General features: G+C 52.2%; 1 protein-coding gene across 3 annotated transcripts in view; it reads right to left on the reverse strand.

The window, feature by feature from the left end:
- DSCAML1 (DS cell adhesion molecule like 1) overlaps window positions 1–15,057 on the reverse strand; it is a 356,638-nt gene extending 341,581 nt beyond the window's left edge. The window contains exons 1-2 of one of the 3 annotated variants that reach the window (XM_067039017.1): window positions 14,861–15,057; window positions 9,570–9,666 (exon numbers count right to left, since the gene is read on the reverse strand). In XM_067039017.1, coding sequence (XP_066895118.1) covers window positions 9,570–9,615 — 46 coding nt within the window. In that variant the 5' untranslated portion in view covers window positions 9,616–9,666; window positions 14,861–15,057. Of the gene's footprint in view, window positions 1–4,851; window positions 5,029–9,569; window positions 9,667–14,860 lie in introns of those variants that run through there. The other 2 variants (XM_059070778.2, XM_067039019.1) reach the window with 2 other exon arrangements.
- Window positions 15,058–18,978: the final 3,921 nt, after the last annotated feature.

Genomic DNA, 18,978 nt, shown 5'->3' on the forward strand with positions numbered 1-18,978 from the left:
TTTTCTTCACAATTCTAGTATATAAAATGCTCTGGTTGGAAGAACTGGGGGGCTTGAAGCTCTGCCCACTGGCCCTCTCCCTCTCTCCCTCCAGCCATCCCCTGAGGCTCTACCCAACACCTTAGGGCTCCACCCCACCTCCTTCAGAAACCTCTGTGGGCTCTGGTGGACCAGGGCCCTCCCAGATCATTAGATGTGCAGAAAAACACTCTGGGAGGCCTTGGAGCTGCACCTGCCAGGGTGGGATTTGCCCAGGGCCCCGGAAATGCAGACAGAATCATTCCCGAAGCCACCTCCCCACTGCGGGCGTCCCAGCTGGCTCTCTGGGAAGGAGCGCTCCAGCTGCCCTGAACTGTGTGCTCTTCAAGCATTACTCCCAACTCTTTATACACCCATCCTTCTGACACAGTGCCTGCCTTTCGCCGTGCCCCCAACCACTGCATGGGACAGAAGGTGCCTTAACAATGGTAGAAGCAGCAGCAGCGGGCTCTTCCACTCAGAGGCCACAACCGCCCCCCAAGCTGGACACTGACAAATCAGTGGGGTGAAAGAGCATTTTGCCTCACTTGATACCCTCTTCCCATCAGCTGCTGCTTCTCCACCCACCGACCACAGCCCTAAGCCACCTCCGTTCTGGGGGTGCACTCACCAGAAGGCAAAGGTTGGCCCGGGATCCCCATAGCAGGTGTGCCCCTCTCTTCTTCCTGCAGTACAAGAGGGACAACCCACACCCAAAGTTTGGTCCACCTTCGGGTGTCTCTGCCACTGGTCACCCATTCCACCCCAGTTGCAACCTCGGGGGCTGCCTTGCCAGAAGAAAAACTCAGTGCTGAGCCCCTGTAGGCCTAAAGCTCAGAGGCCAGAGAGAAGTGCTACCCAAAACATCATCCTTCTCCCCACTGTTGCTCCACCCCCATTCCACAGAAGGAAAAGCCACTGCCTGGCTGCAACTGAGGCTGAGATCAAGATGCTGCTACTTACAGAGGGTGAGGAGGCTCTTGGCCTGGCTAGGTGAGCATGCAAATCTGTATGCAAATTATATGCAAATCCAGGGCCTGCCCTTGGGTTCCTGGCACCTTGTCTTGTCTGCTGCCTGTGGCTCACCCCATTCACGCACCTGGGTGCTGGTTAGAATATACTGAGCTAGGGGCTGCGAAAGCACTTCGGAAGCTGGGGGCGTTTCCTCTTGACTACTTCCAATGACCCCAAGAAACACCTCCTCCGAGATCATGTGGGAGGGAAGAATCTCCCAGCTTGGTATCCATACCCCAATAAAAGCTCTCTGAACATCCACCTTCCCTTCAACTCATGCACAGATAAAATCGTCCTTCACCAAGCTGAGCAGGGGACCAAGCAAGTCACAAGGGTGGAATTCCTGAAGACCTGGAGAAGGTAAGGGGGACTGGAGGTCTGCATCCCTCTGACAAAAGCCAACAGCCCACGAGGTGCCCTGTGTGGACAGCCACCCTGTGTCTGGGGGGGCGGCGCGCAAGCATCTCTGGGCCAACCCCACCCTCCACCCCTGCCATTTGCTTGCCCACCTTCTCTCGGTTCCTCAATCTGAGAAAAATAAGCCTATTCAGCCAGTCTACTGGGATCTGCTCAACTTAAGCGCTGCCTTCGGGTCAACTGCTTACTTGCTTTTTGTTTCTAATTGAGCTCCCCAGTCTGCTGCAGAAATATATTCAAGGCAGCTGACTCTGATGCCCAGAAATACGAAGCATCTGAAAGGTTTGTCGGGCATCAAGGCAATCCCATTCTCCCCCATGTCATCCTAGCACGCAGGGCCTCTCTGCCTACCTACCCCCTCCCCACTGTTCACTGGTCTTTCACCTCCTTCCCCTAAGTTGTGTTTGCCATTTCGAGATTTTAAAAACACATCCCCTGAGTGCCCACCCCCCCCCTTTTAATTAGACTCTGAACAGAGTGTTAGAGATTTTCTTAATGGCTTGACGAAGGCTTTTAATTTGGTCTTCTCTAGAGAGAAGAACCATGAGTCCCCATCTGAGAGGTTGGGGGGGAATGAAAAAATCAATGCACCCCATTATTTTGGCTTTTAGAAAACAGGAATTTTAGTGCCGGGGAAGCTTGCTCTTTTACACAGTAAAAATGCAAATGCAGGCAACACAGATGCTGGCACGCTGGATGTAACAACGGAGAGAGCCTCACTGGGGTTCATCTGGCTGCCCGAACCTGGATTTGTTTTGGCAATAATAAGGCAGTTATTGAAGACTCGATAACCGATTATTAAAACACCTTCCCAGTTTAGTTCTGGGGAATCAGTCTGAGCTCAGGCTTCATCAAAAAAAAAAGGGTATTTCGAGAGGAATGGAAATAACAGACGCTTAAAACACATTCAATAACTGCTTAATTCCATCCAGAGGACGCTCCATCTCATCTTGTTTTCTCTTCTCTCTCTCTCTGCCTCCTCCCGCTCCTCACAGATGGACGTACAAATTATTGCAAGAGGATATTGTTTTCTGTAACAGGCTCGAGCATTCACATTTACATTTTCCTTGGTGCCGCGGGGGTGACTGTCAACGGGAGAGAAAAATACACCAAACCCCATCTTCGCCGCTCTCACCACATCAACATCTTCCCCCGGCCGCCTCCACCACCACCGCGCCACCCCAAGCAGAACAGGCCCCGGGGACCAGCCTGGCACCTAAGACCCAATTAAGGCACGAAGGAAAAGAAAGGCCTGTCTGGCAAGTCGCCCTGGCGCCCAGCGCAGATGCTAGAGCCTCTGAATGGCAGGGGCGCGGGAGCTCTGCAGACCCAAAGGCCACTTGGGTGCCGCCTCACCTGGCACCTCCAACCTCCCACAGGCCCAAGGCCAGAGCTACTTGCTTCTCCTGTTGGAGAGGATTTTGCCCCTCGGGCCGTCCTGCCGCCTCTGGGCCTTTCTCCACCCCCATCCCCATCTGCCCCTTCCCTATCAAATAGCTTGGGCTTCATTTATTAATGCCCGGCTTCTGGAAGGGGGAGGGGACAGTCCATCAGGTATTTGCTAGGGGGCCTCGACTCCTGGGGAATGGGCTGCTCTGGAAGAGGTCTCCAGAAAGGGGGTGGGAGGTGTGTGTGGACAAAGCTGGACAAGAGTGTGGCGGCAGCTCCAGCCTGTGCTTCCTCGCCCAACGAAATGGAAAGGACCGGCGGGTGGAGAGGGAACTAGCCAGAGAGAAAGCGGCCGCTCCTCACCTTATGTATTTTTAATATTAATGTAATTAAAGCTGCGAGCCGAGCCAGCCTGCGGGGCGGAGGGAAGCAGGAAGAGCCTGGGGAGAGGGAGACTGCGGGTGGGGGGCCCGGGTGAACAGGAGGCAGGCTTCTTGCTCCGCGGACGGGGTATGACAGGGTGCTGTGCGAGGTCAAGGGGTTAATCAACCTAGACCAGCCTTGGTGTGTCACCCCGTGGAACCCGTTGGGTCAGAGAAACTCAACTACTTTGCCCACGATTCAGGGGCCAGCCCTCGCCCCGCACCTCAGCAGCATCTTGGCCTTCAGTCTGGCTTTGACCGGGCGGTACTTACAAATAAAATAGGGTCACCCTCCTCCCCCAAAGCCACAAGATACTGCAGTCAGCTCCGGCAGGTTGCAGACTCCAGACCCCTGGGGCGTCGGCAAGGAGGGACCGGACCCGTCCGGGAGCGCCAACCCTCTGCTGGATTGCCCTTCCCCCATCGCCTAGGGGTCAAGAGTTGCAGCTGGTCCCGGGTAGCCGCCTGGGCAGAGCGGGTAGAGGCCGTCCCTCAGGGCGCGAAGGAGAAAAGTTAGAGGGCTGCACAGGTAAAGCTGAGCTCGTAAGAGCGTGTGTGCTCCTCAGCCAAAGGGCGCCGAGTTCGGCCGCCTCATCTCCCGCCATCTGTGCGCCCGGGGGCACGTCCTCTGCGACCGCCTGGAAGCCCGACAGCCGGGGACTGCCTGATCCCGACTCGGTGCCCAGGTGACTCTGGTTGGAAATGTCTGACCGCTTCCAACCCCCAATCCCGGCTACCTCGAGGATCAGGTGCGCAGCGCCCCAGCAGCAGGTCTGGACATGCCGGACACCTGGACCCACCCTTAGCAACGCCTTCTCTCCCGGGAAAGCGACACGCCCCCCCCAACCCAAGACTCGTCCCCATGTCCGCTGACCAGGAGCCGAAGCGTAGACTCTCGCACCTTGGGGCGCGCTGCCCGAGGTGGCCAGGCGGCGCAGCCAAGCCGGGGCTAGTGCCCGGGGCAGGGGGTGAGGTGGGACTGGACGAAGGCGACCTCTAGGTTTGGAGAACAAACTTGCTATTATAGGGACCCCAGGTCTCGGGACCCCCGGCTCTCCCCGCCTTGCATCCAGCCAGGGCGCGGATAAGCGCGGTGCGGTGCGGTGCAGGGGGTCCGGGGCGGCGGAGGGGCGCGCGGTGGCAGAGAGGGAGTAAGCCGCGGCCCGGTTCCGCCAGGACTCCCAGGTGAACAGTCACGGCCTAAGGAACCCTCGACTCGGAGGGCACCCCGGGGTCCCAGCGCCACCCAGCCGCAGGCAGCGGGCAAGGGGCTGGGGGAGGGGTCCGGGCGGAACGGCGGCCCGGCAACGAGTGGGGAGATGAGGGGCTGTCTCACCACCTCCCCGCCGGGCGCACCCCAAAAAGGCAGGCGCGGGTGGCTGGCGGGGCGGTCCAGGGCGGACTCTTACCTGGCCGCTCCCCGAGTGCCTGCCCCTCCCCCGCTGCGCCCCATCCGGGGCCCCGCGCCGGGGTCCATCCCCCCGCACCCCCACCCCCCACCCCGGGCACCTGGAGCCCGCCGGGCACTCCGCCTCGCCGCCAGCCTCGCGCACCGCGGCTCCGCCGCCTCCGCCGCCCGCGCGGGTCTCACCTTTGTGTAAAGAGTCCAGGAGCAGGAGGAAAGTTACCAGCCACATGCCATAAAGAGGCCCTATTCTCCGGGGAGGTGGTCCTGTGGCCGGCCGTGCGGCAGCGCCTCTCCCCCGCTCAGCGCGCTCCCAGCCGCCCGCACTCCGCGCCCCGCTCTCTCTGCTCCTCAGCCCAGCGCTCGGCGGCGGCGGCGGCGGCTCCTCCCTCCTCGGCTCCCTGGCTCCTGTCATCCGCGGGGCTGGGCTAGGCGCCGCTCTCCCCGCCCCCCCCCGCCCCCCCCCGCGGCACCCCTGCCGGGGAGCGCGCGCGAGACCCGAGCCCACACGGCCCCTAGCCCCACAAGCCCAGGCACAGGGGCGGGGACCCGGACCGTACGGCCCGGACCAGGGTTCTCTGAGAGGCGAGGGGTCCCCGCCACCCACCGGCTCCGAGCCTGCGGTCGCACACAGGCGTGTGTCATACATGTGCCAAGAGACCGCCCTGCTCGGGCCAAGGGCGCCCCTTGTCTCCTGGCCCAGTCACCTGGGGCCAAGGCAGCCTGCCTCTTTCCGACTCAGTTTACCCCCTGGGATGGGGGATCATGGATGCTGGGAGTAAAAGCCAGACTGAGACCCTCTGGTGCCGGCCCGGGGTTACTCCCCACCACCAAGCTGAAAGCTGCCTGCCCTTCCAAGCCCCAGTTGCCTGTGCAAGCCTGCCTCGTAGGAAGCCCCGCTGAAGCCCGCCACCCCACCACTCTGCGGGAATTTTCCTCACACTGAGCACATCGTGATTACTCAGACATTATTTCAATAAATAGTTTAATGTCAGCTGTATCTGGTGTATCTTCCTTCTTCATCCTCATCTGTCCCCCCCAACCCCACGGCTTTGTCACTAAGCAGAAATTGGTTTATTCCTTATGTCAATCTGCATAAAGTCGTCATAGAATTGAATAGGGCTGGAGTGAGGTATCTTCTCAGGTACAAAATGAATGTGTGCCGGGCAGCAGGTTAGGTGTGGGGCCCCAAGGCATTTACTCTTTAAAATATGTTACAATGTACGTGACATAAAAGTTACCATTTTAACTGTATTTAAGTGTACGCTTCAGTGGCATTTAGTACATTCGCAGTGTTGTGCAACAATCACCACTATCCATTTCCAGAACTTTTCATCATCCAAACAGAAACTCTGTACCCATTAAACAGTAACTCCCTATTCCCCAGCTCCTGGTAACCACTAATTTACTTTTCTGTCTCTATGAATTTGTCTCTTTGGGGTACTTCACTTAAGTGTGAATCATACTATATTTGTCCTTTTGTGTCTGGCTTCTTTCACTTAGCATAATGTCTTCAACATTCATCCATGTTGTAACGTGTCAGAATTGTATTCCTTTTCATAGCTGAATAACATCCATTGTATGTATAGACCACCTTTTGTTTATTCATTTGTCAGCGGACACTTGGGTTGCTTCCACCTTTTGGTGATTGTGAATAATGCTGCCAGGAACATGGGTGTACAAGTATCTCTTCGAGACGGTGCTTTCAACTCTCTGGGGAGTGGTAATTGCTGGATCATATGGTAATTCTATTTTTAACTTTTTGAGGAACTGCCAGGTGCATTTACTTTCTTTGTATAGTACTTTCAGAGTTTAAAGGGCTCTCACCTGCAATTGCTCCGTGTAATCCTCCCAATATCCTTTGAAGCTTTATCACTCCCCATTAAAACAGGTGAGAAAAGTGAGGCTTAGCTTGTTCCAGGTCACCCAGTTTGTATCACAAGCAAGACCGGAACCCAGGTCTCCAGACTCCAGGGCAGCACTGCTTGCTCTGCACGGTGCTGCCTGCCCTCGTGGCCCAGCTGCGTGATGTGAAGTCACCACTCCCAAGTGGATGCTTTTTCACTAGGTGTTCTGCCCTCTGTGAACACAGGCTTAGAACAGAGACATGGGGCAGACTGCAACAGGTGTTTGAGATGACCCAGCCCAGCCCTCCGCTTTACAGATGAGGAAGATGAGGCCCTGAGCGGGGAGGCGATGGACCTGCCTGGGGTCAGGCAGGCAGCGACAGAGCCCAGCCATCTCCAGTCTTCTGGCTGATAGCTTCCCTCACCACCGCCAGCCTCCTGGGCTCATTCTTCCGTCCTGCTCCTCCCCTTCTAAAGGAGATGGTTGCTGAGAGGAATCCAGTTATTTAAAACTAAGCCTATTGACCCAGGGCACCTGGTCAGGCCATGCCTAAAATAAGCTGCTAAGTCAGACAGGATGAAAGGGGCTGCTGTCTGTTGGGAGGGGACGGGTCCTGAATGCGCCTGGGGGTGTCAGCACAGCTGCTCGAGCCCCACATGCTGGAAGGAGAGAGGGGGACCCTCTGCTCTCCATTTACCTGAAGTACCTCCTCTAACCTAAGTGTCCCTTTTATACTGGTTACACCTGAGGGCCTTTCAGGGACCACAACACTGTGTGCAGAGAGTCAGGTGTCACCCAAAGGGTGAGGTCGTTCACTGTCTCCTGAAGAGGACGAGGGGATGTGGGGAGCAGGGGTGGGCAGGTGAGGAGGGCAGACTCGGGACTCTCTCTGTATATAGTGTCACGGTTAAGAGCATGACTTCAGAGCCAGAGCTTAGATCTCAGCCCAACTCTGCCGTTTACTAGCTGTGCAGTCTTGGGGAATTAATGTGTGCCGACCCCCGTTCCCTCACCTGTAAAGTGGGGACAGCCACAGCATCTACCTCAGAGAGCTGTTGTGAGGATTAACTAAGACAAGCCCCGTGGCTAGCACGCAGTAAGCACAGTAAATGTATATATCACTAATGTTATTGGCTTCCACTCAGAGGACCTTGAACTATAGGGGGTGGGGGAGGGAACAGCTCAATGGGAGGGGATGTTGGGATGACATCCTGCAGTCCCTATGGCAACGAGGCCAGAATTCAGGAGTTGGGAATCCAGGAAGAGGCCCCAGAAAGACCGAAAAAAAGGTGTGCTTGAGGCTGGAAGGGCTTGAGTGACTGTCAGCAAGGAAAGGACCTGAAAACAGACAGTCCACATGCTTTTTGTATTTTCCATTTCCTAGGTTTTGTTCCTGCTTAGTTTTTAGGAAAATATCTTTGCTAGTGACAGCCTGGCTCCGATGTGTTCTGAAGTTCCCCTCTTAACTAGAGTTGTACTTGGGAAGCTATGGCAGAGTCAGCAACAATCACAGCAAGGGAACTCCAGGGAAGACAGTGGGATGCTTGTTTCACCCACGCCCACGCCGAACCCTGATGCTCTCCTCCCACAGCTGACGTTTTGGAGGGGCTAATTTTTTATTTTGATAAAAGGGACAATTCCTTCAAAGTCACGACTTGGATGGAAGCCCTCACACCCACACACAAATATATGTACACCAATGTGAGAACAAACACAGTTGCCCAGGCAAACATTCATGTGTACAGGTAAACATAAATACTTAATGACAGGCACACCTGTGCTCAGATGCAATTTGAATACAATCCAAAAATCGTGCATTGACACCTATGCATATGCCCTAATACGTTTGTTTAAAGCCTCAAATTTGTGGGATTCATTTCCAGCAGGGACACACTGCTCATTTAAAAAATGATTAATTAATTTCAATAATTTGTTGCATCAGAATGCTGGGTGATGATGTAGCTGATGTGTGTGTGTGTGTGTTACCAATGCCAGCTGAAGCAGCTATATGAAGACACTGGGAGGTGAACCCTTTCCAATTCAGGTTAATCATGGATATTTGGGGGGTATTATTTTGCCATGTTACATTAGGACTAGAGCCATCATGAGAAACAACAGATGTTTTCATTGTTTAACTCAAACAACAGCTTATATATTTTGGATAATTTTCTTCAAAAACAAAGGCATATAATTATTTTAGCAAAGGCTTCTTATTGCTCCGAAATTCTGGAACAACTTCAGCATAAATATGGTTTTCATAAAAGGAATCAATACTGAACCAGGTCAATGGTAAAAACTTGACATTTGGGGTTATATAGCTAATTTGGGATTGATGTTTTTAGTACTAATTCATTGATTGGAGGAGAAAAAAACAAATAAGGATTTCCCCACCTTTTTTTCCAATTTGTAATTGATTTTAATGTTATATGAACAGTCCTGGACTACGATTCAGAAATCCTCAGTTCTAGTCTCATTTTTGCCACCTTAGCCAGCTGTGTGATCTTAGACAAGTCACTTTATCTTTCTGGGCCTCAGTTTCCTCACCTATGCACATTCTCTACTGCAGGCAAAGAGACAGAAATACACATTTTCACGCACTGATACTCAGAAGCAAACAAAAATCACAAAAAATAAAGTTTTTGCTTCAAATGCACGCACATATATCTAAAATACTTCTGTCTTCTTGAGATGAGGTGAATCATTGCAATTAATAGGCTATGGTGCCTATATAAAAAGGTAGTACACGTCATTAAATTACCCGGGCATTCCTTAAACCAAAATTCTATACGCTTAGCTCCGAGGATGTCTAGGTACGTTTTGCCACTTACCCTCTCACCATTCTGGATTCTCGTATCATGGTCCTAAGCTCACGGAACAAAGGGCCCCAATCCCTGAGGCTCCTCCCTGACAGATGGCGTCTCTGGGGTTCCATGGCCCTTGTTCAAGCCACTGTCTCAGGAGGGTTGGTCAGGGGCTGCAGAAGCCCCCTCAATAATTATGGCCTCTCTCCCGCAGTCCCCTCTGCTCCCAACTCTGAAACTGGCTGAGAAGCCAACCCAGAGAGGTTCCATGAAGCCGGAATTCCGTGCAGCTGAAGCTCATTGCCAGGTCTCTCTCAGGGGTGGCGGCGGGGGGAGGTGGGTGGAATCCAAACTAAGAGAGAAAGAAAAACAGGAAAATTCCATAAGTGGGAGCTCACTTTGCCGGCTTCCTGGGTTATCCTGCAGTCCTTCTGACCCACGAGGCACTCACAAATGTGTTCATCACATTGTATTTAAGCATCTTCTCTTCTGGAAAGCCTGATTGCTATGTTTTTCACTCCTTTCTCAAGTACCCGGTGCCCCTGCTCTACCTGCGTAAGCCTCTTCGTGCAGCAAGGCCCGGTCGGGCACCCCCAGCTTTCCCGGACCAGCCTGGACCAGCCCTCCTCTGTTCTCTACCTGCCACAGACAGCTTCTTGGCCCGTGGCGCTCATCCCTTCATCCTGCATTGTGGCTGCTTGTGCGCACATCTGACTCGTCTCCTCTTCTCAACACTAGGTTCCAAGCCCTTTCGGTTTGTACCTGTAGAGCCTAACCTGATGCCAACTCACACGAGGGGGCACTCAGTGCCGATTTAATGACTAGACAAGCTCATTCTTACAGGGTTGCAAATACCCGATTACAACTTCACGGGTCATGCCTTCCAGAGGCATGTGCTTTAACTGGAATTAAAGCCTTAAGCTTTGCCCTTCTCATATGCGAGTTTCTGGCCTGGAAGGGTGAGCCCCGGAGCTGCAGGAGCTCTGAACCTAAAGCCTGAGTCTCAGAAGATGCCCGCTCGGCTGGCATCACCATCATCTTCCTCAGGACTTTGGGGATCCAAAGGCTTCACATTTTCTTTCATTTCAGATCCTCGTCCAAAACAGACAGATCAGGCCAGAAGTGTTTTGTTCATTGTACAGATGAAGCAATTGAAACTCTAAGAGGTTTGTGATGTGCCCAGAGGCAGATCTACCATGAAACTAAGACAACTTATGCTCCAGGGTCTTGGAGGGCCCCAGTAATAAGTTCACATAGTCAGATGGTATTGGTAATTTGGTAGAATACTACAGTTGATCTGCAATCAATTATGGCTTCTCTTCGTTTCTACTCTGGTGTGCATTTTGGGTCTGGTGTGCATTTGGATCTGACTCAGGATCCCTCAAAGTGAGTGAGTGGTGGATCCATTCGATTTGGGATTGGTGAGATATATTTATGCATAGAGAATGGTTAGCACTACTGGGTAGCCATCCCGGTTTAGGGAATGGCTGCAGGAATGCGACCACCCATTGGGCCAATTCACTTGGCTTTGTGACATGAAGTGGCAGCGCCCAAGTTGTATCACAGCATGATTATGGCCTGAGGTGCCTTTACTAGAGACGTGTGTCTTGGAAGAGAAACCAGGCTGGAAATGTATGGAGCCAGGAACTGGTGTGTAAAATTGTGAGCAGAAGAAATGTTAAAAAAAAATTTTTAAGGCATTATAGAGGTGTGTCAGGCAGTGAGTTCACACAAATATTGTTATTTGTCCAGATTGTGTGATATCTGTGGTATTTGTCAGTTTTTTCAGAATTTGTAATTTGTGGCAATTTCTTTTTAGCATCCTAAATAATCACGTTTGTACCTCATTTTGTATTTATAGTTGTGTATTGTTTTCCTTAAGGAGGTCCCTTCGAATGGTCTAAGCTTCAGGTCCTACAAAACCTGAGTCCATCCCAGGGACTTGTCCTGGGTCAGACCATGGAGGCTGACCTGGGCCAAGAACCAGGTTTTCTGGATTCTGGTCCAGGGCTCTTCCCACCACAGGCCCTTGCCTCAGAGCGTCACACAATGTGTAATTTATGTGTTTGTACAGTACTGCACACAGAGGATGCTTAAAAATGCCACAGACCCTGAGGAGATTATCCTCCATAGTGAAGGGGAGGTCAAGGTCCGGCCCATGGAATTGGCCTTGACTTGGATGCTCAAAGCCCTCTTCCTAGGAAATCTGGCCACTTCAGTCCACAAACCAGAGGATCTCAGGGGTGGAAGACAGCTTAGAGTCCCCTTCTACACCCTTTCTGTGGGACAACGCCCCTCCCATCACTGGGACGGAGCTACCAGCATGAAGGACTGAGATGCCCTTCAAAGCCCAGGGGTTGTGGAAGACACCAGGAAGCCCCTGCAGCCACGCTGAGCAGAGAATGTCCACCTGCGGGAGGGGCAAAGCCACAGAGCCAGAGTGCCACAGTGGCGGGTGGAATGCTGTTTGGGATTGCCAAGGGAATGGGGGACACTGTGTGGGAACGGTGGGGGGGGGTACCAGCCCAACAGCCATAGACTTGGCGAGGAGGCCAGCTGGCGCCTTAGAGCCCACCTGACCGGCCCCATCTCACACACCCCAGCTCTCTCTACCCCACCAGATAGGTGCTAACAGTCCCTGGTTAAATGCTGCCGGGGCCGAGGGGGTCCCTACCCACACAGAAGTTCATCCTAATTTCACTGTCTGTGATCAGGCACACTTTTCTTTACAGAGCCCCATCTGCCTTAGCCCGCTGGAGTTCACGGGACCCACCAGATGACAGCTTTTCAAATATCTTAGAACAGCCACCATAGCGCCGCCCTCTTTACAAGCCTTCTTTTTGCCAGGCTAAATATCTCAGTTCTGTCAACCTCTCCTTTTCCAACATAATTGCCAGACCCTTCCCTCTCCTGGCTTCCCCTTTTGCACATATTTAACTTTAACAACATCTCTGTTAAAAGCAGAACGGCCCCAACACTCCAGACAAGATCTGAACAGCTCTGAGAACAGGAACTGTCACCCCCTTGATAGGTATTCGACTTTCTCTGTGGCTCAGTATTTGATTGGCTTTGGGGGGCCGACACGCCAGTAAAGCTGGGCCTCTTTCCCATGAACTGCTGCTGACCTGTGACCCTGACGTGGATTCTTGGGGGCGGGGTCAGGGTGGGATGCATGATTAGACACATTGCTTGTTGACCGCTGGGAGAGGAAATGCTGCCTGGGTCAAATGGCATCACTTACACACGCTGGCTAAGACTCTCAACGACCCCTGAAGTCCTAGCTCAGCCCCAGTGAGGGGGGCAGACTCAGCTGAGAATGCAGGCATGAGGAGCCGGAGGCCCAATTTCAGACCACGTGGCATGAAAGCGTAGCATCTCTACCACATGTGATCGTACTTAAACCCCGCTGAAAAGGCAAAAAGATCTTACACTGCATTTCCCAAGAGTTTCATGAGGAGGAAATCGGTGATATGCAAAAAGTGAGTTCTGGTCAAATAGGTTTGGAAAACACTGGAATAACCAGAGGTAAATAGGTTTCTTTTACTGTAAGGACATCCCAGAACCTTTAAAACACTATTGGGTGTTATGGATACAGTGTGAGGTATTTGGGAAGGTTTCCCACTTTTCCTGGTCTGAAACCTCTGTCCTTTCACTGGCCGCTGCCCACCCTCGACTCAGAGGAATCACATGTTGTCGGTTTATTTACACTTTCAGCAAGTTTGTGCCCGGCCCCTAGGCAAGGAGCTCCCAGCATCCCTGGAAACTCTAAGGCAGGTACCTGCCCTGGGGAGCTTGTGCTCAGCGGGGAAGGAGATGTATAGAGGACAGCATGCGGAAGTCTGTATGCTGAGCCTAAAGGTCAGAGTGGGAAGGGGGCTGGAGGCCATCGATTGGGAGCACCCTGTGTCGCAGAGGAGGAAACGGTGGCTGTGCAGCTGAAGAACATCCAGGCCATACAGCCTGAAGGTCAGTGGCAGCACTTGGATGCAGGGCTCCTGAATCCTAGGCCTGCACTCCGTCTACCGTGACATTCATGGCCCAGGTCATGTTGTCCTCTGTCTCCGGCCCATCCACTGGGTAGCCCTGCCCACCACTCTATCCTCAGTAGCTACAGGGTTGGGTTAAAAGACTTTTAAGATCCCACCTAGGGCTGAGATTCAATTAGTCTGTGAAGACAGCTGCTTAAGCTCAGAGAAAGGAGTGGTTAGGAAAAACCAAGGCAGGATGTGAGTGGGCCTGGGTGATGGGAAGAGCCTGAAAGAAGAGCCTGGGAAGAGTCATAGCTGGATGGAAATGGATATACCAGGTGATGGGAGAAGGGCCTCCCTGTGGGGGGTTTCATGAACCTGGCTCTGTGGTGTGTGTCTGCCACGCACCTGGCACGAGATGGTTCAGGGCTGTGCCTTCCAAAACTCTTGGTTAGAACCTTGGAGCTGATCGAAATGGCCAATTGCTTGTCTGAATCAGCCAAAGTAGCTTTCTCCTTTGGCAAATTACAACCAGAGCCATGGACTCCTAATAATGATTTTTTATCATTGAACCCTGCTGTGGTCCAGCACTATGCTAAGTACTTTAGATGCATAATCTCAGTGAACCCTCCAAACAACCTATAAGGCTGGCATAATTATTATCATGCCCATTTTATAGATAGTGAAACCGAGACACGGGGAAATTAACAAAGCTAGTAAGTGTCAAATGCCCAAGCCTTGAGCAGGGCTGGGTGGTCTGACCGCAGTTTTCTTTCTCTTTATTGCTGTCGGTGGTGGTTGGTAGTATCTCTGCTGTCACATTTTCAGAAAGGTTTAAATACGGAAAATTTTCAAACATATCACAACATAGAGAGAAGCGTATAACGAACTGCCATGCACCCATCCTCTAGGGCCAGCAATTGTTGACTCGTGGCAATCTTGTCTTATCTGTATTCCCCTACCACCCTCCCTTCCCATCACCAAGGATTTTTGTAAGCAAATCTCATGCATTATATAAATCAATTTGTAGATCTTTTAGTGTGCATCTCTAAAAGATAAGGCTGAATTCTTACTGTCAATCACTACACTTTATGTCATCCTGACTGAGAAGTAGCTTAGACCAGGCACACCGCCCTCAACCCCCAACACACACGTGCTGGGCTTCAGGCCAGTCACTGCCCAAAACAGCCGAGCTCGTGGCAGTCTGGCCAAACAGCCTCCCTGAGCCTCCTCAGACGGTCTTACAGCAGCTGAAGCCCCTGCCATCAGTCTAGCTTGTCTGGAGCTGGGGAACACCAAGTCTTCTGCCTGGTGGGGTTGCTGCCACAAGGACAACAGTTCGGACCAGCCTGGACCTGGCCGCCCAACTCTGGCCATGCCCCTAATCGCAGTTCCTATCTCAGGGTGATTTAGCATATGCTCTCTTCTGCCTAGGAGAGAACCACTCCCCACTCTGCTCAGTCTAAGAGCAAGAGGTAGGGAGGAGATGGAGCTGAACAAAGCACCTGGAATCAGAGGTTCACTGTGCCTCCCATGAACTCACTTTCCTCATCTGTAAAATGGGAACATAACACCTACCTCATACGGTGGCTGTGAATGTCCAAGGAGACAAGTTTTCCCCACTGCGGTTGGGCTACCGGAGGGTGCAGTACCTGACCTGGCCAGCAGGTGTCGCCCAAAGACTAGCACCTGTAACCTTGGGGAGGGGCGGGGTGAAGTGGGGCGGCAGCCGCTCCATAGAGAGGATTATCTTTCCATATTAGATCCGGTTGCACCTGCGGGAAGTGGAAGAAAGTTCAGCCTGTGGGATTTATCCTTAGAAAAGTCAGGTCTGGGGACTTCCCTGGTGGTCCAGTGGTAAAGAACCCACCTTCCAATTCAGGGGATGCGGGTTCAATCCCTGGCCGGGGAACTGAAACACCGCAGGTCAACTAAGCCCGCGTGCCACAACTACTGAGACCACGCGTCTCAGCTAGAGCCCGCATGGCGCAAACCACAGAGCACACGTACTCTGGACCTCGTGCGCCACAACTGGAGAGGAAAAAACCCGCTTGCCACAACTAGAGAGAAGCCTGTGCACTGCAACGAAAGATCCCGCACACCGCAACTAAGACCTGACACAGCCAAGAAAGAAAGAAAGAAAGAAAAGTCAGATCTGTCTCTACCCGGAGTTAAAAAGTGGAGCTGTGCAACCTTCAAAGCATGCTCACAGGAAGACCCACACAGCAAGACAGGCATCAATACCTCCATTTTACAGATGAGGAAATCGAGGCTGCAAGAAGCAAGTGACTTGCTAAAGGTTAAGCAGCCACTAAACGCAGAGCTCAGACTCCAGCTCAAGTCTTCTGCTTCCATATTCTAGCCCTCTGCTAAGGCACGTCCTCAGAAGCCAAGCCTTTGAGGGGACCTGGGACTGGCTGGAAAAAGTGTAAAAGGTACAGGTGCTCCCAAAGCCCCTGGCCTGTGGTATGCTGTCCTCTGAGAGCATCTCCCCTCTCTGGGGCTCAGATTCCACTGTTCAGCAAAGGACTGAACTAGATCAATGGTTCCCAAATTCAACTAATCAAATGCACATATGCGCACACACGCACACATGCTCACTCACGATGGGGACAGGGAGGCAGAGAGAAAGAGAGATTCCAGATTACAGAAGCAGGGATCTGTAGTCTACATATCCCAGGTAATTTGAAGGTAAGCAGCTCAGCATGGGTCTTAGGACTGGCATTTGGGAAACACCAGACTAGAAGATCTTCTATGGGTTTATGTTCTGTAGTTTCATAAACAATTTCCACTCAAGCTTGTCAAAATACCTAACACAGTGACCAGCACATACTTGATATTTAAATATTCAATATATATTTTGCTGAAGTATACTGAAAAGCATGCAATCAAACACCCAACCCAATGAAAACCTTGGTTGACATTGCTTAATCCCACAATTAGAACCCACTTTGCAAACTCTTCTACACTGTCGGTGGGAATGTAGATTGGTGCAGCCACTATGGAGAACAGTATGGAAATTCCTTTAAAAATTAAAACTAGAATTGCATATGATCCAACAATCCCATTCCTGGGCATACATCCAGAAAAGATGAAAACTCTAATTCAAAAAGATACACGTACCCCAATGTTCATAGCAGCACTATTTACAATAGCCAAGACAAGGAAGCAACTTAATGTCCACCGACAGATGAATGCATAAGGAAGATGTGGTACATGTATACAATGGAATATTACTCAGCCATAAAAAAGAATGAAATAATGCCATTTGCAGCAACATGGATGGACCTAGAGGTTATCATACTATGTGAAGTAAGTCAGACAGAGAAAGACAAATATCATATTATATCATTTATATGTGGAATCTAAAAAAAAGATACAAATGAACTTATTTACAAAACGGAAACAGACTCACAGACATAGAAAACAAACTTATGGTTACCAAAGGGGGAGGGATAAATTAGGAGTTTGGGATTAACAGATATGCACTACTATATATAAAATAATTAAACAACAAGGACCTACTGTATAGGACAGGGAACTATATTCAGTATCTTGTAATAACCTATAATGGAAAAGAATCTGAAAAAGAATAGACATACATATATGTATAACTGAATCATTTTGTCATACACCTGAAACTAACACAACATTGTAAATCAACTATAGTTCAATTTTTAAAAAAAGAACATAAAACTTTTTAAAATCCACATTGCATTTCTGTAGCGCTTTACGGCTTACAGATCTTGTTTACACACATGATCTCATTCAGTCTCTTTAATGGGTATTGTGATCCCCATTTTACAGATGAGGAAATTGAGGTTCAGAGATGCCAAGGGACTTGCCTGCTGCTGCCCAGCTAGTCAGTGGCACCCAAGCCTGTGTTGCCCCACCTCCAATGCCTCTTCCACTGCATTATTCCTGCTTTTGCTTGTTTTCACTGCGTGGTTTGAGGGGGGGTGGAAAACATCACACCTAGAAGAGAATGAGTCTTCCAAAACTCCCTGGAGAGGGCAGTTTAAAAGCCCAGGAGCCCCCCTCCCTCTGCCTGGGCCCTGGCTCTGGCTCTCCGGTCCCCTGCAGATGCCTCCATTCCCAGGTCTCTGCGCAGGGAATCTGGTTATCTGCCTCCCCTAGCATCGCGGGATGGGATGGGGGTGCCGCAGGCTCAGATTCTCCACCACACAGGCTGCCCCTCACCCCAGGCCATGCCTCACAGTGAAGCTGGGATCTGGGCTCACTCCCTGCCCCAGCTTTGTCCATGTGTCTGTGTGTCCTCTAAGAACCACTGGGAGCAACAGACGATGACATCTGACACAGCCCTCATTCTCAGCTGAGGGGACCGAGGTCCAGAGAGGGGCCGGCAGAGTGGAGCCGCCCACTCCCCTGGCCTCCCGATGCTGGGTCCAGCCTCTTGCATCCTCCATGCCACCAGCCCCCTGTCACCTTGTCTGTCTGGCTCTTCCCCCGTTCCGACGCACACACGCACAAATGCACATACACGTACACGGACACTCACACACAATCTCTCGCACACCCAACACACACACAGAAAGATTTTCCACAGACCCTTCCTGGTCCCAGCACAGCAGCCATAGACCAGCCTCCACTGGTCTCAAGGGAGCGGGGGAGCCCATGGCCAAGCTGGCAGAGGGCCCAGGGGGTGGGGCCTCCCAGGATGGGCCAGGCCAAGTCCCCACTGTGTCCCAAAGTGTGCTGAGGAGGGTCTGGGGCTGAGGGTGGACTCGGGAGCCCCTGCCTCCTGGCCGTGAACAGTGTCCTGAGAAGAATGCCCTGGACGGTAAAACATTATGGTCAAGGGCTGGGATGCCTGCAGGGGTCCAGGGAAAGACAGCAGCATCCAGTGTCAGCACTGGGAGAACATTCGAGAAAGTAATCACAGCAGCCACTGGTCACCGAGGACGGGTCAGGAGCAGGAACTCCACGAGTCAGACATTGTTTCTCCATTTGGGGAAACTGAGGCTCAGTGGGGGACTTGCCCACAGTCCCATAGTCCACAGTTGGCCAAGCCAGGGCTCACTGATCTTAACTGTGATGCCAGGGACAAAATGCTGGCTGTCACTGGGACAGGGCCCTGGTAGCCCCCTCCCCGTCCACGCTCCATGAGCGTCACCCAGCAGACACACTACCCAGCCACCGGCCCAGACTGCAACGCCCAGCAGCTCTCCCTGCCCCCTGAGAAGCAGGGAAGTGGTAGGTCCAGCTGTGGGTAATCACTCATTCATTGCTCTGGTCAGCCAGTCACGTGCTCGGTCAACAACAAACATTTATGGAGCACATACTCAGAAGGGCGAGGCACAGGGGATTGGTGGGTAAACCATCAGACGCTACCCCCGCCCTCGTGTGGCTTGTAGGTCTTGCAGACAGACATAAAGGGATGGCCAGAATGCCAGGAGTTATGGGGCCCCCAGCAGGTCCCCTGGAGGAGGGGTCAGGAAGGGCCTGGGAGTAGCTGAGGCCCCGCGGGGCTCATCCCACTCATGCTCGGGGCGGCGTCTGAGGGCTGAGGCCACTCTCGGAGGATGTGACTCACTGCGTCAGGAGCAGATGGTCCACGGACACGAGACCTGAAATATTACTTACCTCGGCAGGGGTGGTGGGCGCTCAGCTCCTGTGCAGGCTGGGTTGGCACAGCTGTGTCACTGATTGATAGGCCTTTCAGGAAACAAAGACCA

This window comes from Kogia breviceps, chromosome 7 (genome assembly GCF_026419965.1).
Source record: "Kogia breviceps isolate mKogBre1 chromosome 7, mKogBre1 haplotype 1, whole genome shotgun sequence".
NCBI classification, from domain to species: domain Eukaryota; kingdom Metazoa; phylum Chordata; class Mammalia; order Artiodactyla; family Physeteridae; genus Kogia; species Kogia breviceps.